This window comes from Pelodiscus sinensis, chromosome 26 (genome assembly GCF_049634645.1).
Source record: "Pelodiscus sinensis isolate JC-2024 chromosome 26, ASM4963464v1, whole genome shotgun sequence".
In the NCBI taxonomy this organism is placed as follows: Eukaryota; Metazoa; Chordata; order Testudines; family Trionychidae; genus Pelodiscus; species Pelodiscus sinensis.
The window spans coordinates 6,057,866-6,082,009 of NC_134736.1; the positions used below are offsets into that span (position 1 = coordinate 6,057,866).

Here is a 24,144-nt window from a genome sequence, read left to right on the forward strand (position 1 = left end):
CTCTACTTTAACAAAGTTTAAAAAAACTGTACTAGAACCTCAGATTCCAGGATCCTATTAAATGACATCAAAAGTCACTGAAACATATGAAAGATTCTGCTATTTTATTTAATGTTTGCCAAAGTGGGGCAGATACTCTAACAAAACTGTAGGTGGTGTGCCCCTGAAGGGTCTGACCTACATACCGTAAACTCTATTTCTGTATCTGTACAGCACCTAGTAAGACAAGGGCCTGATCAGACTCTCTAACTGTAATTAATATTTAAATATTAATCTACAAAGTAGCCAAATATTTAAAGATACAGCCGTATACAAAAGGACCGTTTTATTCTCATGAAACAGATGGGAAGTATGTTTCAATGGGAAACAAAATCCTTCCAATTAGTGATAACCTATGTCAGGACAGTCATTTTTGGTTTGGGGTTTGATTTTTTGGAAGGGGTAAAGAGGCCTAACAACACAGTCCAAACACTATTTTAGTTCCTAAACAAGGTGCACCAGGCCACAACACTCAGACAAGCTGTAGCCTGCATTCGAGTCCCAAAACATGACCTGCCATAGGTAGAAAAGGAACGCATGAGCATACTTTCCCCGAAAGCATGAACTCAACTTTGAAAACCACACCCAAAACATCTATCTGCCTAATGATTTTACTTACTTAAATAGCTGCTTTCACATAACGCAGCAACTGCAAAATTAAATCCAAATAAGCTAGGATGGTACAGATGGCAAACTACAGGCAGTCCCCGAGTTACGCGGATCCGACCTATGTCGGATCCGCACTTACGAACAGGGCTTTCTCGCCCTGGAGCTCACAGGCAGCAGGACCGCCCAGAGCGCAGCGGTCCCGCCACCTCGACCTCCGGGGCGAGAAAAGCTGCTCCGGGTGCCCCATGTCTGCTGGGGACCGTCTCCAGCAGACCAGGGACACCTGGAGCAAAGCCGGGGAGGCGGAGGGGTCCCGCGCTGCTGCGGCTTTGCTCTGGGTGTCCCTGGTCTGCTGAAGACGGTCCCCAGCAGACCAGAGGCACCGGGAGCAAAGCGGCAGCGGCGGCAGGGTCCCGCGCCTCTGCGGCTTTGCTCCCCATGTCCCTGGTCTGCTGGGGGGGGGGGGGGGGGGGGAGGGTGCAGCTAGTGCGCCCCCCCCCCCCCCCAGCAGACCAGGCTTTTGTTGTGGACCCTGAGGTAGAGCAGCTGGGGTGCTGCCGGGTTGGTCCTGCAGGGACCTACCTGGCAGCCCAGCTGTTCTGTCCCAGGCTCGAGATTCAGCCGCTGTTGAAACTGATCAGTGGCTGATTCCAGGAAGCTGGGGGCAGAGCAATTCTGCCTCCAGCTTCCTGTAGTCAGCCCCTGGTCAGTTTCAGCAGCAGCGGCTGAATCTGGAGCCAGTTCCGACTTACATACAAATTCAACTTAAGAACAAACCTATAGTCCCTATCTTGTACGTAACCCGGGGACTGCCTGTACATAAAATTTCACTGACAACTAACATGGACATACTAGATGCGCCCAGAATGCCATGAATGAGATCCATCTGAAGTACTAGAAAGTAATTAGCCAATGTCCAATGTTTGTTCTGAAGTGGCATGCTTATTTATTTATCAACTGTCAAAATTTGTTAAAACACAGAACTTCCAAAGTACTGAAGTGCACTATTATGCTTGCTGCCTGAGCAGTAATGACTTACATCATTAGCTTTACAAACACAGTATTGCTTTCAAATTTTAACAGATAAGAATGTTCTTTGTTAAAATTTGAGAATCCTATTATTTATGCATTGCAAAGTGGATGAAGCCCTTGTCACAAGTCAAGAAACCTTAAACAAAGCCTTACTATGGAACCCCACATCAACACCCCAGGCACAAAAATGAGTAAAAGAGGTAACTGAAGATGAATATCCCACTAGATACACAAAGGAGTGCTGCCCGACACTGGAGCTTTGGCCTCATTATGTCACCAAAGGCAACTGTGGGAAGAACACGGGACAAAATTAGTAAGAAACAAACGTAAAACTTCTTCAGATGGGAGTTAGGCATATGTCAAAATGACAACATATGACAGAGTGAATGGAACAGAGCTGTTTGACAACTAATTAGCTTGTGTATGAAATCATTAGCCACACCTGAAGAACAGCAGTCTCTGGATGCTTTTGGAGGATACCAACTAATTTTATGGCTCAATGAAATTAGGTCACTGTACACATATAAACATAGCTTGTGTGTCTAAAATGCTAAGATCTCTTATCATATGTGCACCCATCAACTACTTTCTTATACACCACTCTGAGTTTATGTATATTTGAAATGACCAGATAACTGACAAAGGAAATGAAGTTTCACTTAATTTTTCACAAGTTCTCCCCAACTCCTTGTTTTTTTCCCAATCAATTCTTAGTTAATGGCTGGCAACTTGTTGTGTTAAAAAGCAGATACTCTACTTTAGGCCCAATCCTGTAACTGGATAATGCTCACACAGACTATTACATCTTTACAGAACTGATGAAGTTAACAGGGCTCCACATAGATGCAGGGTACCCCCAGGATGATAAGACTGCAAGACTTCATCTGATTTTAATAGTTTAACTATTAAGTACTTAACTCGCACTTTCAACCACTATTTATAAAGGCATTTCATAATGAAGTTGTAAAATTGGCAGCCAACGTAAGTTCAGGTAAAATAAATTCCTCTATATATTTTTGCAGCAACTACAACACCCTTGGCTTTGCTTTGCTAATCACAATTTCATGTTAATGAAGATGTGTGTGGCCAAGCAATGACTATGTAGTTCATTAGTGGTATTGGTACCCAATGTCACCCAGAAAATGCTGCTTGTATACAAGAAAACAACAAACCACGGTAATCTCCATCTTTCTTAGTCCAACTTTTTTAAGCCTTTCTATTTGCCTGACTAGTGTACGTAGTTAAGCATGAATGCATGCATATACATGGCATATACTAGGGATGTAAAATCCCTTTTAGCTGGCTAACTGGTTAAAAGGGGGGGGACGACAAGCAGGGACCATTTCCCCAGCTGGAACAGCTCCCCCAAAGCAGGCAAGGGCTGCCTCAGCCAGGCTGAAACAGCACCCTACTTGCAGCATCCCAGAGCATTCCACAGGCAGGAGTTTCGCTGGCATCCCAGTCAGAGCAGCCCCTGCTTGCAGGCTGCCCGGGCCTGCTGCGGACAGAGGCTGCCACCGGAGCAACCCCATCCATGGCAGGGCTAGAGCAGTCTCCTGCCGTCGGCAGGCAGGGAGCTGTTCCAGCCCCTACCGATTAACTGCTTAAGGCTTCACATCCTCAGCATATTTTCCATGGGAATGATGAAGACTCACACCAGAGCAAGTCACAACCAGGCACTAACAACACATTTGTATTAGGGATGTGAAAGGTTAACTGGTTAACCAGTGGGGGTTGGAGGAGCTCCCTGTCAGCCATGGGCAGGGGGCTGCTCCAGCCCCACCACGTACAGGGACTGCTTCTGGTGTCCAGAGCAGCCCCTGTCCGGAGCAGGCGAGACCGCATCGCAGACAAGAGCAATATGGGATGTTGTGGGCAAGGGCCGCCTGGAGCAGCCCATGTCCACGATAGGATCAGGAGGACCTTGAAGGCAGGGGGCTGCCCCAGCCCAGCTGCAGCAGTGGAGGAGGGAGCCCAATTGGTTAAATGTGAAGTCAACTTCCCATTTAACAGGTTAGCCAATGACAAGATTTTACATTCCTAATCTGCATATGAATAGATACAGAAATATGCATGTCTAATACCGTTCCAACATGGGGTGGGCAAACTATGGGCTACATCTAGCCCATCAGGGCTTTTATTCCGGCCTCTAGGATTACCAGCAGCACTGTGGAGATGCGGCAGGCTTCCCCTGCAGTCCCTGGAATTGAGAGAAGGGCAGAGGACTCCACACACTTCCCTCACTAGAGCATAAGAACGGCGACACTGGGTCAGACCAAAGGTCCCTCTAGCGCAGTATCCTGTCTGCCGACAGCGGCCAATGCTAGAGGGAATGAACAGAGCAGGGAATCGTCAAGTGATCCCACCCCTGTTGCCCATTCCTAGCTTCTGACAGAGGCTAGAGACACCATTTCTACTGAAAGTGTAGCCTCCGCAGCTCCCACTGTCCAGGAACTGAGGCCAATGGAAAATGTGAGGGCAGTGCCTGCAGGCAAGAGCAACACATGGAGCCGCCTGCCCCCTTGCCACTCCTTGGAGGGAACGGCATGGGGTCAGAGCAGGGGAAAAGCCTACCTAAGCCCCACTGCATTGCCACCTTAAGGTAAGTGGCATGCAGAAGGAGCCTGAGCCCTACACTCCCTCTTGCACCCCAAATCCTCGCGCAATCCCCTACCCTGAGCTCCCTCCCACACCTCAGTTCCTTGCTCTGAGCCTCCTCCTGCATCCCAATCCTGCCATACAATTTCCCTACCTAGATGTGACCCTAAAGCCAAAAAGTTTGCCCACCCCCATTGGTCCATGTAAAGAGATAATGAAAGTTCATCACATAAGTAGCAAATGAAAGTGACAATCATAAACCATGTTTTTGTAGAGTCTGCCAGTACTTAAAAGGGAATTTTTTGTCATGAATATTTCTTACTGGCCTTTTAAAAACGGTATTTCTACTTTTCCTGACAGAATGAACAGAGGTACATTTGCAGCAGGCAATTCAGGGCTTTTCTTGCACAAATGCTGTCTGTTAAAAGAGGAAGAAAGATAAAATGCATGGGTTTGCAGGGTAATTGTATGACTTATGCCCAGCAGCCCTTCCCATCCTGTCTCAGGTGGAGGGTGTGGCACTCCCCAAAGTGTCACCAACTGCTTTCCAACTATATCCACTGTGCACTAACCTACTCTCAATTGAACCCAGGGTTATGCCACCCATGAAGAATGCCACTCATTTCAGACAGGAATCTCTCTCAGTCCTATACAAATGTAATCACCTATCCATGGAAACTAACAACAGAAAGGTAAGATGTCCTAACTAAAGCTACAGAAAACCATAAATGAATTATATTTCCCTTAAGCCTGCCTCCTTGATTACTATGCCCATTTGTGGAATGAAGAACAGTGCCAGTATCACTCATGTAGGTATAAACTATCATGGCACATTTATCTTCAATTAGAATTAAGCATTGATGGGGCTATTTAGGGCAGTGACTCTTCTACCAACATACCTATCAGTACTAGGACTTGCTTTACCACATTTGGGCAGACCATCAAGTCCAGTGTACCACCTCTAGCAGCGCCCACTGCCTGATTTTGGAGGGCAAAACAAATTCAAGAACCTGGATATGTGATGCCAAGAGTCATGGGACTGATTCCTTTCTGATTCCTGCAGCAATCATTTTATGCCATGAAGCATGAGATTTGATTTCCCTTATTTTAGCATAACACCACATGTTTCTCTCAGAGGGAATTATACAGGGTCTCATGACTGGTACTCAAAACTCACTTTTAATAAAAAGCTTATATACTGAGTCCCAATGCATTGTCAGTACTCATGCAATAATGAGCTCTCCGAGCCGCCAAGGTACCCCAGCCCCTCTGACTTGCCATCAAGAGAGCAAACCACACTCAGTGCTGGGGCTGGAACTCCCAAGCATGGGTCAGAAACAAGAACATACCCGCAACCTATGTTTCCCATGGTGCTGACCACTACTCTAACCACCCCCCTAAGAAGCTCTCCATCTTCCCCAGCGCTCTACCCAGCAACCCCTGAAGTACAGCATTTCTACAGACATATTGCTCCTCTCCTGAACACCACTATCATCCACCCCAGCCTCTCACCAGAGTCAGACCCTTCAAAATCTAATTTCCTCTCACCTCTCTAGCCCCCTCTTCCCAGGCTCCCCCCTGCCCTTGTCTCCAGCCCCCTCCTGCCCCCCAGTCTCCTCCTGCCCTTGTCTCCAGCCACTTCCTGCCCCCCAGTCTCCTCCTGCCCTTGTCTCCAGCCCCCTCCTGCCCCCCAGTCTCCTCCTGCCCTTGTCTCCAGCCCCCTCCTGCCCCCTAGTCTCCTCCTGCCCTTGTCTCCATCCACTTCCTGCCCCCCAGTCTCCTCCTGCCCTTGTCTCCAGCCCCCTCCTGCCCCCCAGTCTCCTCCTGCCCTTGTCTCCAGCCCCTTCCTGCCCCCCAGCCCCCTCCTGCCCTTGTCTCCAGCCCCCCAGCCCCCTCCTGCCCCCCAGCCCCAGCCCCCTCCTGCCCCCCAGTCTCCTCCTGCCCCTGCCTCCAGCCCCTTCCTGCCCCCCAGCCCCCTCCTGCCCCCCAGCCACAGCCCCCTCCTGCCCCCCAGCCCCCTCCTGCCCTTGTCTCCAGCCCCCTCCTGTCCCCCAGCCACAGCCCCCTCCTGCCCTTGTCTCCAGCCCCCTCCTGCCCCCCAGCCCCAGCCCCCTTCCTGCCCCCCAGTCTCCTCCTGCCCTTGTCTCCAGCCCCCTCCTGCCCCCCAGCCCCAGCCCCCTCCTGCCCCCCAGCCCCCTCCTGCCCTTGTCTCCAGCCCCCTCCTGCCCCCCAGCCCCCCTCCCCGGCACAACCCTGCCCCCAGTTGCTAGTTCCTCCCCAGCCTCCTCCTGCCCCTCCCCCACCCCCACTTGCCCCGGCCCCCCCGACCTTGTCCATGAGTTTCCAGCACTTCTCCACCATCTTCTTGTCCACGGCGCCGGGCTGGTGCGGGCCCAGGTGGTGGTGCGGCTGGAACGCGTCCTTCATCAGCCCGATCAGCCCGCCCGGGCCCTTCTTCAGCGGGGCCGCCATGGGGGGGGCTCGCTCCGCGCCCCCCGGCCGGGCGGAGAGAACCGGACTGAGGAGGCGGCGGCGGCTCCAGGAGCTGGGGCTACCGCGGGCACGCGCCTCGGTCTGCGGGGGGGAGGGGGGGCGGAAGGAGGGCGCGCGCGACCCGAGCTCCCGCTGCCGCCTGCTGATTGGCTGCCGCGCACGGGGGCCCGGCTCGCGCGCCCGTGTACACACCGCGCGTCGCCTGTGAGAGGCGGAGGGGAGGGAAGGCGGGGACACGGCCCCGGCGCGCGCCCTCGCTAAGGAGGCACCCGCGCTGATTGGTCGGCCAGGGCGCGCTTGGAGGGTAGGGCTCAGGGGAACGTCCCTCTCATTAGCCTAGCCACGCCCTGACTCCGCCCCCGTTCCCGCTGCGCTCGGCTGCGCTTCCTCCCCCGCCCCAACTCGCTGAGGGGACATGCGCAGTGTGGTCGCTGAAGCAGGAAAGAGGCCATGCTTGGTGCGGGCAAGGGCCTGAAGAGGGGGAGGGGCCAGAAGAGAGGGGGCGGGGCCAGAAGGAAGGGAGAGGGGAGGGGAGGGCAGAGCAGGGACAGGCCCTTGCCCCATGGTGGGGCAGTTCAGAACAAGGGGATTTAAATCATGCTGGAGCGGTGCCTGCAGCAGCTCAGATGCAGGGGACGAACCCCAAAGTGGCAGCGAGTTCCGCAGGGAGTTACTGAGGGAACCGCCTTAGGCCCCACGACAGTCCCCTGTGTCCTCTTCCACCCCCGCCCCCCACCAAAGATGCTATCTTACACCAAGAACCCCAGCGGCACTCAGATTGCTGCCAGTCCTGAAGGACCAATCACCAAGCCTAGGGCATGTTAGCTCTCTCACACCCATGATGATGCCTGAAGGTTGGGGTGCTGGAAACCATTGAGCCAAGCTGTAGCCTGGAATCCACTTCCAGGCAGGGGGTGGAGCAGCACCTGTGCTTGTAATCAGTCCCCTAATGAAGACTGATGACCTAGGAAAAGGAAACGAGTCAGGCTAGGTCTAGTCCGCAGGCTTCTTTCGGAAGAAGATTTTCCAGAAGAGACCTTCTGATAAAACTTCTTCTGAAAGAGAGTGTCTACACAACAAAAGCTCACCGAAAAAGCAATCTACTTTTTCGATAGATAGTGTTCACATTGATTGGACGCTATCTCGCATTTAAGTTGTGGTTATTGTGGACAGAGTGGGCACCAGGACACCTGTGCTTTTCCTGGAGGCCTCTTCTTTGGAAGAAACACTCCCTTCCGCGTCCACACACACCTTTTTTCCGAAAAAGCTTTTTGGGAAAAAGGCTTCTTCCTCGCAGAATGAGGTTTACCGCTGTCAGAAAAAACCCTCCGTTCTTTCAACTTTCTGTCAAAAGAACTCAATGGCAATGTGGACACCCGTACTGTTTTTCCAGAAAAATGACCGTTTTTCCGGAAACATGCTGCGGTGTAGACCCACCCTTATTTGCAAAGTAAACGCAGATTAAACATACACACATGACTTACAATGTTAAGTTTCTAAAAGTAATAGAAAATTTGATAAGAACCTGTACATTAGAGTTAACCCAGCATATGCTCCATTGGTCTCTTGCTGATAGCTAATAAATCTTGCTAACCAATCCAAGCAGCATACAGTTCCTATTTGCTTGAGGTTCTTATCATCCTCGTCCTTTGTGCTCTGAGCTGCATGCTTGGCTGAAGAGAGGAATCTGCTTGCACGGCTCTTCTTCACCAAGGGGAGGACAAAACAATTGTTTATCCTCTTTATTGTCCCTCAATAATTCCTCCACTGCTGATGGACTTTTCCAGTTGGGAAGGATGCAGCATTTGCTGTTAGAAGTTAACACTTTGCATTAGTTAACGTCTGTCTGGTAACATACAGAGTTGCATAGGTTCCCAATAGGCTCCGATATTACTCTTCAATATAGGAAAGACACATTATAGTTAAAATTAATCCAGGCAGCAGCGCACAAACATTCAATCAATAAACATTCACAAAACACATTCTTGTACTTCTAATACCTGTTTTAACATGCCCTGTTGAGCCAGACTGATACCAGCTAGTAATTTGTCTGTGTTCAGCGGAGACCTACAGACACTGGCCTCTAATCTGCCAACATCACAAATACATTTTTAAAGATGTTGCAGTTGTAAAACTAGTGTGAAAGCTGGTACCATTGCACCCTGACATAAGAGTTTAATGAAGTATATCATCAGTTCTGTTTTTTAATAAACAAGTTCTCCTAGTGGGTGGATCGCTTATTTGACTTTTACAAAACCAGCCCTATTTAAGTACTCAAGAATCATATTTTCAAGAATGCTTGAGTGACTTGGGACCACGAGCCCTGTTGGTTTTAAACTGCAAAGACCGATGAAGGAGCACAACTGGTCAATGCATGTCAGTATAGTTTTTCTGGGTAAGTTTAATACATTAGAACAGTGGTTCCCAATCTTTTTGATACCAGTAAACCCATTCACAAGCTTTTGGAGGACTGGTAACTTATATTTGCATAGTCATTAAGCAAATGATGAATATGCAAATAAAATGTGTCACTGGCCCGACCTGTCCAGCCAGGTGTTCGCCCCCCACCCCCAGCCCCAATACCAGCCGCTTTATCAGCCAGCGCCGGCTCCCCTGGCTGCATCCAGCATTCTGCGTCGGTGTGCACGGCAAGTTGTTCCGCCTCCCCAGCTCCCCCGGCTCCAATCCCTGCCACTTTATCGGCTGGCACTGGTTCCCCCGGCAGCATCCGGCACCAGGCGTTCTGCATCAGCACACACGGCACCTGGTCTTCTCCCTGGGTCCTTGCGCTCGCTGGATCTAGCCCCGCCGCCTAAGAGCATGCCCAGCAGAGACGCCGCCACAGTGGGCTCTCTGCCAAGAGGGCCGCACCTCTGTGCTCGGCATTGCGGGGTGCTGCTACCCAGTCACACAAATTAATAGGATTGTGCGCCATAATTTTTCTAAGGACTGGTATTTTTTTTCTAAGGACCGATACTGGGCCGTGGAGCACACTTTGGGAAACGCTGCATTAGAAGATGATGTGAATTGCAAATACAGTATAGTCTGGGCTATTTGCTTATGTGGGAGTCTCACAGACGTTAGAGGGACCAGTCTTGTCTTTTTTCAGCAATGATGAATATTTTAACTGTGAAACGTCTTAGTGAGAAATGTATGTAAACGCTGAACTTGTGTTATCAGTTAGAAAAATGAAAGGAACAAGTAAACATGAGACATCCATGTTAGCAATGTCACTACGGAGTGGAATGTAGACAACTAGCAACATGTAAATAAAAACACTGATTTAAATTTTAAAATAATAATCCGGATTAACATCTACCTAGACCTGCCTGCGTGAAGAACACACTCCATATTCTAACACGGGACAAATGGCTGACCCCCCCCCCACGTAAGTATCTCAGGAGCCTCATGTAACAGCACCAAATGCAATGCAGTGGCCTCAGGGGTGGAGGCAACAGCTAGCATATAAAATCCTACACACCAGCAGGAGAAGGAGAAATGTTGACCAAGAACAAATGCCGGTCCTATCCAAAAGTGCTGCATGGGATCATTGATATCCATGCAAATCAGACAGAAGGCTTGATGTATATGTCTCTGAGGCCATTTCTACATTAGGCGATTATTCCAAATGTACTAAATTCAATTTCTGGGCATCTGAGTTTGCAAATTCAAAGTTCCATGTCCTCACGACAGGGAAGAATCGAATGTCGTCTGAGTTAGTGCACCCACGTTAATGGAGCCTGCCTCAGACTCAGGCCCAGGAAGTACTCTGGGGAGCTGCAGGCGGTCTCCCAGTGGCCAATTAGTTCGAATTAGCGGCACAGGAATGTCTACACTAATATTATTTTGGACTTACAAGTTTGGGAATAGCATTACTCCTCAGACTACAGCGTTCGAATTCCACGGCCCCTTCTTGCAGAATAATGGGTTTGATAGTGTGGACACATCACTTAGATAATCAGTATTGGGGGGCTAATTTCAGACTAAGGTCCTAGTGCAGACCAGTCCGGAGAAACCCACTTGGTTCCCAGTATCTGCTTCTAAAGTGGCTTTTTCCAACATCTGAACCTGCACATTCCAGGGAATCAGGGTTTAAACGCTGATGCTTATAGTTCCAAAACATCCTCTCCCCGTTGTTTGTGTCATAAAGGCAACAACCCAAAAAGAATGTGCTTGTTTTACTGTTGACCCCACCGCTCCTCCCCAATTAGCAACCTACTTCCATCTTGCTTTGTAGCGAGTTGAATTATTGTCCAGATCTTGCACAAAAGCAGCATTTCCCTTTTTCAAAAAGTCAGCTTCCTTTTTCTTCGAATGGACAATTTCCAGCGTAAACAGATATATAAAAGGTTGCAGTGATTTATGGGTTGTGGGAAATGCATGGCTTGCAGGGTTCAGTCCACCCTGGGAAACTGTTGACTAAAGAAGCCATCTCCTATGAAATTGAACTTGCACCTTGAAGCTTCCAGGCATTGCTGGTGTGTTTTGCTCTGTCCCTTCCTCTGTAAAGAGCATGGTGCCAAGTTAAGGTTCTCAGACATTCTTATCAAAGTCATACACTTCCCTATTTCACATGAGGTTTCCCTCCCACAATTTGCATAGAAATAGAAACTTGCTCCCAGTGTGTTAACACCACGGCCCCTCCATCTTCCAATCATACTTGGGTTTACCTTGAGAGCAGCTGCAAAAGGCACATGTCCCAAGAGACCTGGCTCACTCCCGACACGTGCTGCGCTCTGCTCCCACAGCGAGTCCCAAATAGCATGAGTGGGACTGCCCATGCTAGCAGCTAGGCAGGTTTGCAAGTTGGGGATCGTAATGCTTGATCCCTAGACAATTGGTTCTCAAAGTGTGGTCCCCAGACCACTAGTGGTCCAACGACTGTCTTGCAGGTGGGCCGCAGGCTTGGGACTTGCCCCCCACACCTGCAGCAGGGAGCCTGCACTGGCACTCCAGCCTCTCTCGCCGCCCAGGTGAGGTTGGCGCACTAGTGCCAGCTTCCTGCTGCTGGGGCGGGGAGCATCATGGGGGAAGGAAGTGACTGGGGGGATGACAGCGCCGAAAACGGCTCACCTGGAGGCTTTCCCCACTGCTCCCATTGGCTCAGCCCGCTCCTGCACCCTCCCTCCCACCCAGATCTTCCCACCCTCAGCCCGCGCAACACAGACCTGGGAGTGAGGGTCTGGGTGGGAGTGAGGGAGCAGGAGCAGGCCGAGGGAGGGAGGGTCTGGGTGGGAGGTGGGTGCAGGAGCAGGCCGAGGGCGGGAGGGTCTGGGTGGGAGGTGGGAGCAGGAGCAGGCCGAGGGAGAGAGGGTCTGGGTGGGAGGTGGGTGCAGGAGCAGGCCGAGGGAGAGAGGGTCTGGGTGGGAGGTGGGTGCAGGAGCAGGCCGAGGGCGGGAGGGTCTGGGTGGGAGGTGGGTGCAGGAGCAGGCCGAGGGAGAGAGGGTCTGGGTGGGAGGTGGGTGCAGGAGCAGGCCGAGGGAGGGAGGGTCTGGGTGGTAGGTGGGTGCAGGAGCAGGCCGAGGGAGGGAGGGTCTGGGTGGGAGGTGGGAGCAGGAGCAGGCCGAGGGAGGGAGGGAGCAGGAGCAGGCCGAGGGCGGGAGGGTCTGGGTGGGAGGTGGGAGCAGGAGCAGGCCGAGGGAGGGAGGGTCTGGGTGGGAGGTGGGTGCAGGAGCAGGCCGAGGGCGGGAGGGTCTGGGTGGGAGGTGGGTGCAGGAGCAGGCCGAGGGAGGGAGGGTCTGGGTGGGAGGTGGGAGCAGGAGCAGGCCGAGGGAGGGAGGGTCTGGGTGGGAGGTGGGAGCAGGCCGAGGGCGGGAGGGTCTGGGTGGGAGGTGGGTGCAGGAGCAGGCCGAGGGAGGGAGGGTCTGGGTGGGAGGTGGGTGCAGGAGCCAATGGGAGCAGCGGGGAAAGTCTCCAGGTGAGCAGTTTCCTATGCTGCCATCCCCCCAGACACTTCCTTCCCCCATGAGGCTCCCCCCCCCCCCGGTAACCTCACACCGGGAACGGGAGGACGGGGGGCTAGGGTGCAGTGCAGGCTCCCCGCTGCAGGGAGGGGCTATGAGTCCCGAGCCCGTGGCCCCCCGTAAGACAGTCACGGCCCACGCGTTGGGAACCACAGCTCCAAAGAGATCCCCCCTTCCCAGGCAGCAGAACCCGTTAGCCCCTGACAACGAAAGCACAACGGAAAGGACGCCTCCGCCCAGCCTCCCGCCCCCTTCCTTTGCCAGCAGGGCTGAGCTGCAAGAGCTGGGCTGAAGGGCCTTTCAACCCAGTCTGCCCTCATCCCTCCTACACGGGGCCGTGCAGGTCACAGGGCTGGGGCAGCTCCTCGAGGCTTCGGGCCTGCACAGAAGCAGTCGCTCTCGTCTGCTCTCCAGGCAGACTCCACAGCTGGGCCTTCCCCTCGTGTCGCCCCACACTGCTAGCTGACAGGACAGAGTAGCCGCAGGCCTCCTTGCCCTTTCCAGGACTGGCCTTTTGGTCCTATCACAACACTGTGCTGCGGGCCTCCATTGTGCGGCAGCACACTCACCTCTCACATGCACGCTCTGCCTTGCGGTGCACTGCCATTTATCGCCATGGGTACTGCGCGGTTGTGCGCTGCTTAGCCAGCAACAATATATTGTGCAACACCAGGAGCCCTGGAGCCAGGACAGCTTCGTTGCACTCCGTGAAGTTCCCCCTGCACAGAGCTTCATTCTCACTAACCTCACATTGACCTTCTGCTCTGGGGATGCCTGTTCATTCCCTGATCCGGAGATTGTACCAACAGGCCAACGGACTGCTAGTAAACAGGGCGTGTGCTGGCTAACCTCCTATAAATCAATGCACATTGACATGAAATTCACCAACTTGGTTCCATTGCCTTCTGGGGGCTGGTAAATATTTCTGGGAACAGGCAGCTCCCTGCCTGGTTTTAATTACCTGGGAGAGTTTTCCTAAGGATTACCCTGACCTCAAATATTTCCACATCAATCAGGTGCCATGTTCTTGAGGCTTTCCCCCTTAGATACTAATGCAGTCTGGTTAATATTTAAAACCATGTGACCACCACTGGGTGTCACACAGGCAGTTAAATGATGCCACAACTTCCCAGGGACAGAACTTATGGGGATTATGCCGTCTTTGCTGGGCAAAACATAACCACCACTATGGACCTGATCCAAACCCCGTTTGGATCCAGGGAGAAACTCTTGGGGACTTGAATGGGTTTTAGATCTAGTCCAAAGAGCCCAGCCCTGCAGGTATGAATGGCTGTGTTACTCACACATTTGCCTCTGGCAAAATCCAACAAGGGCCTCATCATTGAGCCAGAATTAAAGTGAGGGTAGAATTTTTCCCTGCCAGCTAAGAGAGACTCGCTGCTCTGTCCTCAGCAGGGAGCGGCTGCTGTAGCTCAGAGAGAAGTGTTCTCCTCCAGCCAGGCAGCTCCGTGCGCAGCCCCGAGGCAAGGCTCATTAAGCAACTGCAGGACGGTTCTGTCATGTAGCTTAGAGGGAACCTTGGATTTCCCTATTGAGGCTAACACGTTGAGGGCCAGCATCAGTATGGCTAGACGCCAGCCAAAGAACCGGCTCCGATTGTATCACATTTTTATTTTCTATGTGGTCCATGGACATTAATGAACCCTCATGCTTCCCCAGGGCTGTGGATCGCTATGATCCTCATTTGACACATGGGGAAACTGAGGTACATAATGGGAAAGTGTGTTGACCAGTGCCACACTGCAAAGAAAGCAAAGCAAGGTGCAAGGGTGTATATACATGTAAGACCTAAGGCAAGTGCCACCCCTGTTAGCCCAAAAACAATCAGGGTTGGGGGGGGAGGGGAATCCCTATAGGTTTAGATATGAGGACAAGTTCCCCTTTGTGGCTTTCAAGTTTCATTACCTTCTTGATCTAGACTAGGATTCAGCTCTAGTCCATTAATGCTGCTGCACAGTATTGCTCCTGAGATTTCTGCAGTGACTAACAACACCCAAGAACCGTGGGCTTAGGCCTGGCCAGGGCTGCATTGTGAACTATAGAAAGCATGTGTGTGTGTGTGTGTGTGTGTGTGTGTAGAAAGTGTGTGTAGAAAGTGTGTGTGAACTGTAGAAAGCGTGGGTGTGCATGTGTAGAAAGTGTGTGAACTGTAGAAAGCGTGGGTGTGCATGTGCGTAGAAAGTGTGTGTAGAAAGTGTGTATGAACTGTAGAAAGCGTGGGTGTGCATGTGTAGCAAGTGTGTGAACTGTAGAAAGCGTGTGCGTGCGTGTGTGTAGAAAGTGTGTGTTTGTGTGTATGTGTAGAAAGCGTGTGAACTGTAGAAAGTGTGTGTGTGCGTGTGTCTGTGTGAACTGTAGAAAGTGTGTGCGTGCGTGTGTGTAGAAAGTGTGTGTGTACGCGTGTGCAAGACGGAGCGAGGGCCACTCTGTCCATTTGTGTGACGGTGCCCGTCACGTTACGTGCCACTGCTGGCCTGCATTTGTGTGAGGGTGCGAGACACGGGGTGACGCTGCGTTTGCCGGGTCTTCTCCCCTTTCACCGCCTTGGCCGTCCAGGCTTCTCTGTCTTTGACGGCTCACAGGCAGCCCGGTTGCAAAGCTGCCAGTTCCTGTTCAGTGGTTTACCCCTCCTGCTGGAGTCCATCGCTGCCAAGCTTTCCTTGGTCACCATAGCAGCAAATGGGGCTGCTGCCTAGCAATATAAAAGCCTTGTCTTGCCCTGCCAGGATAGGCTCCCAACACCAAGCTACTGGTTCTCCTCACCCCTGATTGGCTTGCCCGGTGCTACTCACCCAGGGTAACGTTTTTTGTTGGTTACGTTTCTTGTTGGATAACTGCGGCATATCAAGAAATAATAAGTGCTTCGCTTCCAGGTATTCAAGGGGAGTTAATGGCATCTTGAGCGGAAATTACTGTTTAAAAGCCTTTCCCTCTTTGGAGTTCCACTGAGAGCCACCTAATCAAAAAGAGCAGCAAAATACTGATGATGTGAAGGCAGGAAAATGGAATGTGACAAGCAAGAGGAGCGGAGCCTAATGGTTAAGCCAGGGCCTGGGAGTCAAGACTCTATTTTCAGTTCATATTGATTTCCTTTGTGGCCCCAGGTGAGTCACTTCCCCTGTCTGTGTCTCCGCCGGCCCCAGCTGGTTGCTAGTGGTTTGAAATCTGGGGCGGACAGCACTGCAGAGAGATCACCGTGCTGTGTGCAGGGTGCGGGGGGCACCACGTTTATGGAAGCGGCACCGTTTGCAGCGACAGGTGTGTGACGGAGCTGGGGCCGAGTGCGGAGGACGGGATGCTGGGCCGCGGTGTGGCAGCGTCGAGCGGGGGCATGCCCACTGACGTCCGTGGCTTTACTTCCCTTTGCACAAGGAAGCTCAGACTCAGAGCCAAAAGCGGGAGGGAAAAGTACCGAGCCGCTTTGGAACTGGTGCACTGAGAGCTGGGGCACGTACGCGGCTACCGCGAGCTGGGGGCTGAGTGCAGAGACAACTGCCTGCGTGACGCGAGTGGTAGGAGTGTAATGTTAGCCGGGTGCCCAGCTCAGAAAGCAGCACTGCGCCAGCAGCAGCGCAGAAGTAAGGGCGGCAAGACCCTACCCGTGTCGCCCTTACTTTGTATTGCTGCTTTCTGAGCTGGGGGTAGTAAGTGGTGGCGGTTGAAGTATGGGTGACCACATTCCCCCACGCCTTCCTTACTGCTGTGCTGCTGCTGCTGGCCAGATCTGGAGGCAATGCTGCTGCCAGCAGCTGCACAGAAGTAAGGGGAACAATACTGCAAACTGCCCCTACAATAACCTTGCGACCCCCCCCCCAACTCATTTTTGGATCAGGACCCCGACAACTACAACACTTTGGCCTTTCAGATGCAAATAGCTAAATTCATGGAACTTACCATTTTAAAAACCCTACGGCTGTGAAATTGACCAAAACAGACCTAGCTATATAGACGCTGTGGATGCCAGGCGCACCATGTATTTCCGTTTGCTCTGTGTGTCTTAGGAGCACAGGACGTGCCAAATTTTCAACAGCTTCTCCAGGCCGCTACCTCATCTCCAGCAGGGGCCGGCACAGACACGTCTCCAGGGAGCGGTCCTTGGGGAAGAGCAAAGCACAGCGGTCAATATGTCTTGTCAATTTCGATTTGCAGAAGGAAACAAACAATGGCCCCAAGGAACAGAGGCAAAGGAAAGACGGGAGGGAAACAGAAGAAAAAGAAGAGTGTGGCAGGTGAGCTTGGATCCCGGCAGCCAGTCCAGAAGATTCCTCTGTCCCCCTGTTTCTGTGCCCCGACACCCCACGCCTAGTGCCAGAGACTGACTTGGCTGCAGGCCCCAGGGAGCCCAAGCTGGGAACGCTGGGCTGCTGGAATGTGTGGGACAACATTCCTCAGTGGGACAACATTTCTAGTGCTTTCTCATCCTCCCTCCCCCAGCCCCGAGCCCTGGCTGGGCCACAGCACAGCCGCTCCTACGTGCTGATGAGAACCAGAAGGCAGATGAGAACCATCCAAGGGCCTTTCCTACCAGGTTAATCACCTCCCAAGCCAGGCGGAAGCTACAAATCAGAGACTGGACCTCTCAGGCCCCTGATTCTCCCACCGGGGCCTTTAAAATGGAAGCACCCTGCCTTGCGCCGTAGGGACAGAGATGCCGGAAGATTGCTAGGAGGGAACTCCTGAGCACTTACATGTCCAGGAGACTCGGTCTTAGCCAATTTCAGTGGTTTCCAGGGAAATGTTCTGCATAACCCCAAGCAGGCTTTCCTCTTGGCTACCACCAGGACACGCTCCCCAGCCGAAGTGGCATGGTTAGGGCACTGCACTGGATTATTCCCACTGGCCGGCCCGGGCGACGGTTTGGAGTCCCTGGTTCCTACATGGTGGTAGATCTGATTCCTACTCTTCACACGGCAGCAGGGCAAGCGGGTGCTATGGGACAGATTGTCCAAAAAAGCACCTCCTGAAAGGTGCAGGTCAGGCAGAAAAAGCTGGCCCCACACATCAGAGAGGGAGTCACTGGGGGCTGAGCCCTGTCAGAAATCTGGCCCTTATTCAGATGCCTACATGGGAGTGAAGATCTCTGGAAAATCTGGCCCTGTTTCTGGTTACTGGGCTTGACGATCCAGCTGCACCAGCGGAGGAGAAGGGAGAAGCAGGATTCCAGGCCATCCTGACCTAGAGTTTCTCTCATCCTCTGCGTCAGATTGGCAATAACCGTCTCTGTCTCGCTCACCGCAGAAAACGAAGTGGAAGAGAAATACAGGAAAGCAGCCCTGGAAGTGGACATCTTGAAAGAGAACCTGGGTAAGAGCCTTTGATCCTTCCAGGGGACATGTGTCCCACTCCACTGGGGCTTGGTCCCAGGTGGAAGATCAAACAGAGGGGAGCTCTCTCCCTTCACAGGGGAGACAGCTCCTGGGAGCTAGCGAGTTTCCCATATGGGATCAGTCACTATCCCCTGATTCTCATCAGAGGCGCCAGCTTTCATAGCAAGCAGCCCAGCGGTGCTCAGTTTTCGTTACGCCAATGTAAATCTGAAATCACTCCAGCAAGGTCAGTGAGTTCTGCCACTGTAAGTGTGGACAGAATCAGCCTCAGGCCTAGTGATTTATCTCTCTCAGCCCCTTTCCACTGGAAGAACCTCTGAACGGCTTTATAATTATGCCTAGGAGTCCCTCCCCCTCTTTCTCCCCCTCCCCCAGACTCAGAATGCAGCCACCCCTGGGGTGGAGCGCAGCAGCTGTTTCACAAGGCTCCGGGATACTATGCAACAGCTTAGGACAGGAAGTGAAGAAAAATAGCACCCTGCTATTGAAAGTGCAAGGGAGGCCTGTAGGGAAGCAGATCACACATGGTCAAGGGTAATTAACCATGGGAACAACTTACCAAGAGTTGTGGTGGCTTCTGCGTCACTAGAACTTCAGAAATTCACCCAGTTTTGATTTACAAAAAAACCTGCTCTTGTTCAAAACAGGAAGTTTTTTTGTAACCTGTGTAGCCAGGAGGTCAGACATGTGAATGAATCTGGCCAAGGCATCGTGGTTAATAAGCTGGGCCCAGATCCTCAGAGGTATTTAAGTGCCTAATTCCCATTGAACCAGTGAACAGTAAGGATACATCTACACAGCAATATTAGTTCGAAATAACTAGTGTTCTTCTGAAATAACAGTCTGTGTCCACCCAGCCAGCCAGCAATTTTGAAATAATGCAAAATACTGTCAAGCTGGAGGACTTCTTACTCTGACTCCTGTAACCCTCATGGTACGAGGAGTAAGGGAAGTCGCGGGAAGCGTGCTCTATTTCGAAAGAAGTGCTGTGGAGACGCTCTCAGTTTTGAAATAAGCTACGCAATTGACATTGCTCAATTTGCATCGCTTATTTCGAGGTAAGCCCCGCTGTGTACATGCACCCCAAGTGCTTAAATCTTTGGGAGTATCTGAGCCCTGGAGTTTGGGAAAAGTGCAGGGACCTGCCGGTGACCAGGTATGTCCCCTGCTCTGCTCCCCGCCCCGCCGCACTGAGACACAGTGATCACCACGGGCACCTTGCACTGAAACACCGTCATCTCGGGCCGCTCCAAAAGGCCCTCTGAGCAGTAAGCAGGGAAGGGGGGAGAGACATGCCATGCACTGTGGTTCTTTGCACTTCCCATGGCTCCAGTCCTGAGCTCACAGGGAAGCACATAGGTGTATCCATCCCTTCCCTAAATACTCCAAGGGCAACCCCGCGGGGTACCTGCCGGGGGCAGCACGTGACGCGAGGGGAGGATGTTCCACCCTCTCGGCTAAGGGATGTGTCTCTGCCGCTGGCAGCCCTCTGGCGGGACGTGGCCAGGCAGGCCAAGGCCGACGGGGAAGGACTCAAGCGAAGGCTGCTGGAGCGAGAGCAGGAGCGGACGACAAGAAGGATATTTATGAAGGTGAGGGGCTGGGCTGCTGTTGCCTGGAGCTCGTGGGCTGTGGCGTGCTGCCGCTTTACCGGGACACCCCTCCACACTCCTTCCACCGAGAGGGAGGCTGGGGGAGGAGAGCGGGCACTTGCAGCTGGCTGCTGTCCAAGGCTGGAGGGGTGCCTGAACCCCCCCAGTTCTTCCCAAGGAGGCAGAGGCAGCTGCAGCCAAAGGCCAGGGGCTCCGTTCCCGCCAGCCGCGTGGGCGCCCGGCCCACACGAACGGAGAACAACTGGGCTTGGGAACGGCATGGGCCTCCCACTCCATCCATCGCCACAGAGCGGCGCCCCTCGGGCTGTACTGGGCCGTGCTCACCCTCGGCGTCAGGGGAGGGTTGCCCCCAGCTGCGGGCTCTAGGGCCTCAGTCTTTGTCCCCAGACCCCCAACGTGGCAGGCCCACACTGGCCTTTCCCATTAGCAACAGCTCCAGCCCTGCCAGGGCTTTTCCTAGAAGGCAAAGCTGAGCCAGGGTGCGTGAGCTGGGCAGTGCCAAACCCTACACTGCGGTGTCTCCCCGCAGTCGGGCTTACGGGCCATATTCCCCTCGGGGACGCTTCCCCACTCGCAGCCCCGGTGCCCCTAGCACTGGTGGGAGGGGTGGGGCCCACCACCAGGAGGCCTCTGCAGGACAGGGGGTGCGGTGATCACCTGAGCCCTGGGTTCAAGCCTCTGCTTTGCTGCAGCCGCCGTGTGAGCCTGGGCCTGCCCCGAGTCTCTCGGCGAGGCTGGAACGCTTACAGAAAAGGGCCTTAGGGGAGCCTGTGACAGACAGGAGGGGAGCAGGCCTCTTGGGCTGCCTTTCTGTCCCTCTCTGTCACCACGTTCGGTATCTTCCCCTCCCCCCAATGCTCAGAGATGATCCGACAGCACCAGGAGCTCCAGCGGCAGACTGAGACCCGCATGCAGCAGCTGGAGACAGAGACAAAGCAGCTCCAGGAGCAGCTCGGTAGTTCTGGGGTGAAGGGAGGCGCCCCAGGCCGGCGGGGTGGGTCACAGCCTCCTTCCCCTCCCCCCAAAGCAAGGGCGTGCGCGCCAGCCAGCGAGAATGTCTGAGATTCTGCTGAATGGTGGTTCTGGGAACGTGCCTCTCTCTGGGACCGGCTGCGTTTCCCCTCCGCGGGCTCGGGGGAGCCCCCAGAATCCAGGCTGGGACCCCGTCTCTCCTGCTGTCCACGGGGTCCTGGCTGGTCCCTCCGGCCCGCGGCACTTTAGAGACACTCGCCCAAAGGGAACGGTCAATGGTGGGATCCCGTCTTCCATCTTGTCGCCTGGGCGCCTCTCAGCCCGGCATTCTCTGCCGAGCCCACGAGGAGGCGGCCAGCTGATTCCACTTTGCCACCAGCCTCAGCCCTAGGGAAACCCACCCTGCAGAACCCCCTTCCTAGGGGCCCTCCTGGCTGACAAACCACGCCGGGCTCCGCTCTCTGCTCAGGCACCTCCTGCCAGCAAGGGTCCCGCCGCTGCCTCTGGTGTCACAGCCCTGGAGCCTTGGGTGGGGTGGTTCTGGTGGGGTAGGGGGGCAAATTTCCCCCCATCTCCACCCCCAACACTCTCAGGCCACTTCCTGTCCCCGCTGGGGAAACGCTGCTCAGCTCTCTCCCCTGCTGGACCCCACCTGGGTGATGTGCTCGCTGATGCAGAGCGCGGGCTCTCTCCACACCCTGCCTCGAATTCGATGCCACTGCCCAGCAGCCTGCGGCCTGGCAGAGGGCGCTTTGTCAGTGACCCAAGCGCGGCGGCTCGTCTGCACGCGAGGCCGTGCCAGCCCTGGCTGCAGCCTGGCTCCTCCCCGCTGAGACAGCCAGGTCCCCGCTGTGGGCGCTGCAGCCTACCATCCCCAGCAGCGATTCAGCGTTCCCGCGCCACCCTCGTTCCTGCTCTCTTCCCCCCCGCAGCAACTTGCCACCAGGCTACCCAGCGGGCCCAGGAGGAGGGGGAGCAGCTGCGGGGGGAGAAGGACCGGCCCATCTCCGAGCTGCGGGGCAGAATCGACGCCATGGAGACAGAGTATGAAAAGATCCTGCACGTGAGTGGCTGGGCCGGGGGGCTGGCGCCAAGCCCAGGGGAGCCCAGAGTTTGCCAGGGTTGGGGGAGGAGAATCGCCCTCGTCTCAGAGGAACCTGCTGCTCCACAGAGCTGGGGGTCCTACCTCCAAATACCCAGAGTGGCTCCCTGCTGGCATCTGCTCAGTGTGCTCCCAGGGTGCCCCTCACCATGGCATCTAGGCACCCAGCTCCAGAGCATCCTCCCCTAGCCACCTGCCCCACAAGAGCCCTGCCCACCTTAGCAGCTGTTCTTCACCCGTTGCTTTTCTGTCCTCCCCCTCCAGGGCAGCCTGGACCGAGAAGGACGCCACCGCCATGCACACGGAGTACAAAGAGAGGCTGAGCGAGTTCGGACTCAGTCCCCTGGAGATCTAGGGCCCTAGCGGTGTGCTGGGACAAGGGGCCACATGGAGGCCCCATCATGGCCAAGCGCTAACCCCCCCAGGAGTGGCAGCTGGGATGGGCGGTGTGGCAGGACCTGCAGATATTCTCCTTCCTGGGTGGGCTTAGTGCTAGGGGACAGAGCTGGATCAACAGCCTTGGGGACCAGCATCCTCTAAGGCAGCTCTGTTGACACCAGGCCCAGCTCACCTTGCCCCCCCCTCCCCCCCCCCGCTAGCAGAACAGTTCAGCCTGTCTCCACTTTGTTCCTCGGTTTCATTGCTGATCCCTCCTTCCCTTCGCACACTCCCTCCCTCCCGCCCCTTCCCACAGAGCCCAGCCGGGTTCACGGCTTCTCCGATCAGCAGCAGCTTCCATGGGTTTTGAAAGTTCTGTTTTAATTGTGTAAACAGAGAAGAAAAGCAGCATGGGGGAGCCTGCTCCCACCCAGTGGGGGGATGGGAGGAGCTGCTGGGCTGGGGGGGCGCAGAAGGAAAGGGGGTAGGTGTGTCCAGCACAAGCCAAGGGGCCAGCTCCTTCGCCAGCAGGAGTGACAGCGCCTCGTTGGGACCGTGCACGGTCAGGCCAGGTCATGCAACTGCTGGCCCTGCTCTCTGCTCCATCACTCGAGCCAGACACACTGCCCCCGTGGCAGGACCACCACAGATCCTAGCTCACCAGTCCCGACAAGCAAGGGGCCAGCTTGGATCCCCCCCCTCGCTGAGGAGCTGCGACCGATGGGTATCTAAAGCCCGTGTCAGAGAGAGGCCCCTGGGTGGAAGCCAAGTCTCTGATCCCCAGAAAGGTCCTTCCCAGCCAAGCTCAGCATGAGCAGGGGAGATGGAGAGGCTGCTGGCCACTGTAAAAGTAAGAATAAAAGATACCCGCAGCGTCAGCCCTGGCTGCAGCAAAATGGACGCTTCCCATCCCCCACGGCCTCTGATTAGCCATGGCTAAGCGCTCCCAGGCCTGCTTGCAAAAGACCTTCCACCAGCCACGCAAGTCCCTGGAGCCAGCCCCTCCATGCAACTTTGTACCAGCAAAAGCTGGATGTGAGTCAACAGGGCACCCTTGTAGCCAAGAAGGCTAATGGCATATTAGGGGGCATTAGGAGGAGCATTGCCAGCAGATCCAGAGAAGTGATCAGTCCCCTGTATTTGGCGCTGGTGAGCTACATCTGGAGTATTGTGTGCAATTCGGGGCCTCGCACACCAGAAAGGATGTGGACGCATTGGGGAGGGTCCAGCGGAGGACGACCAAAATGATAAGGGGGCTGGAGCATATGACCTATGAGGAGTGACTGAGGGAGTTGGGTTTCTTTAGTCTGCAGAAGAGAAGAGTGAGGGGGGATTTGAGAGCAGCCTTCAGCTTCCTGACGGGAGGTTCCAGAGAGGATGGAGAGAGGCTGTTCTCAGTGGTGACAGATGGCAGAACAAGGAGCAATAATCATAAGTTACAGTGGGAAAGGTCCAGGTTGGATATTAGGAAAAACTATTTCACTAGGCGGGTGGTGACGCACGGGGATGGGTTCCCTAAGGAGGGGGTGGAATCTCCATCCCTGGAGGTGTTTAAGTCTCGGCTTGACAAAACCCTGGCTGGGTTGATTTAGTTGGGATTGGTCCTGCCTAGAGCAGGGGGCTGGACCTGATGCCTCCTGAGGTCTCTTCCAGCCCTGGGATTCTACGACAAGGTTTCGCCTCCCTCCCGCCTGTGCATAACTTGCTGCTCTTTCCTCCCCAGCTTTCTCTTCACTCTTAGTCCCCAGCCCCCCCCTCCCCCAGCCAGTGGGCCACCAGTCCCCAGCTCCAGTGCCTCTAACATCAGCGTCTCGCCACACGTCACCCCAGGGCCCAGTGCAGCCACTTCCCCGTCTGTGAAGCCCTCTCCTACGTGCTCCGTTGCTGTGCTCCCCCTGGCCACAGGGGAGACGAGATGGTGCTGCTGTGTCTGTCAATAAAAGAGGCACCATGCCTCCGCCCTGCTTTCCTTAAATGTGAGGCCTCCTTGGTTCGCC

General features: G+C 54.3%; 2 protein-coding genes across 3 annotated transcripts in view; one reads left to right on the forward strand and one right to left on the reverse strand.

Moving 5' to 3' along the window:
* CBL (Cbl proto-oncogene) overlaps window positions 1-6,868 on the reverse strand; it is a 57,975-nt gene extending 51,107 nt beyond the window's left edge. Inside the window, exon 1 of one of the 2 annotated variants that reach the window (XM_075909358.1) lies at window positions 6,607-6,868. In XM_075909358.1, coding sequence (XP_075765473.1) covers window positions 6,607-6,750 — 144 coding nt within the window. In that variant the 5' untranslated portion in view covers window positions 6,751-6,868. Of the gene's footprint in view, window positions 1-4,604; window positions 5,795-6,606 lie in introns of those variants that run through there. The other variant, XM_075909359.1, reaches the window with a different exon arrangement.
* Window positions 6,869-15,911: 9,043 nt separating this feature from the next.
* DRC12 (dynein regulatory complex subunit 12 homolog) lies at window positions 15,912-24,135 on the forward strand. The gene is given in 8 exon segments (XM_075909762.1): window positions 15,912-16,013; window positions 16,905-16,984; window positions 17,994-18,059; window positions 19,568-19,645; window positions 19,648-19,674; window positions 20,558-20,650; window positions 21,600-21,730; window positions 22,034-24,135. Coding segments are annotated over 7 exon segments (561 nt in total). The 5' UTR covers window positions 15,912-16,013; window positions 16,905-16,917; the 3' UTR covers window positions 22,133-24,135.
* Window positions 24,136-24,144: the final 9 nt, after the last annotated feature.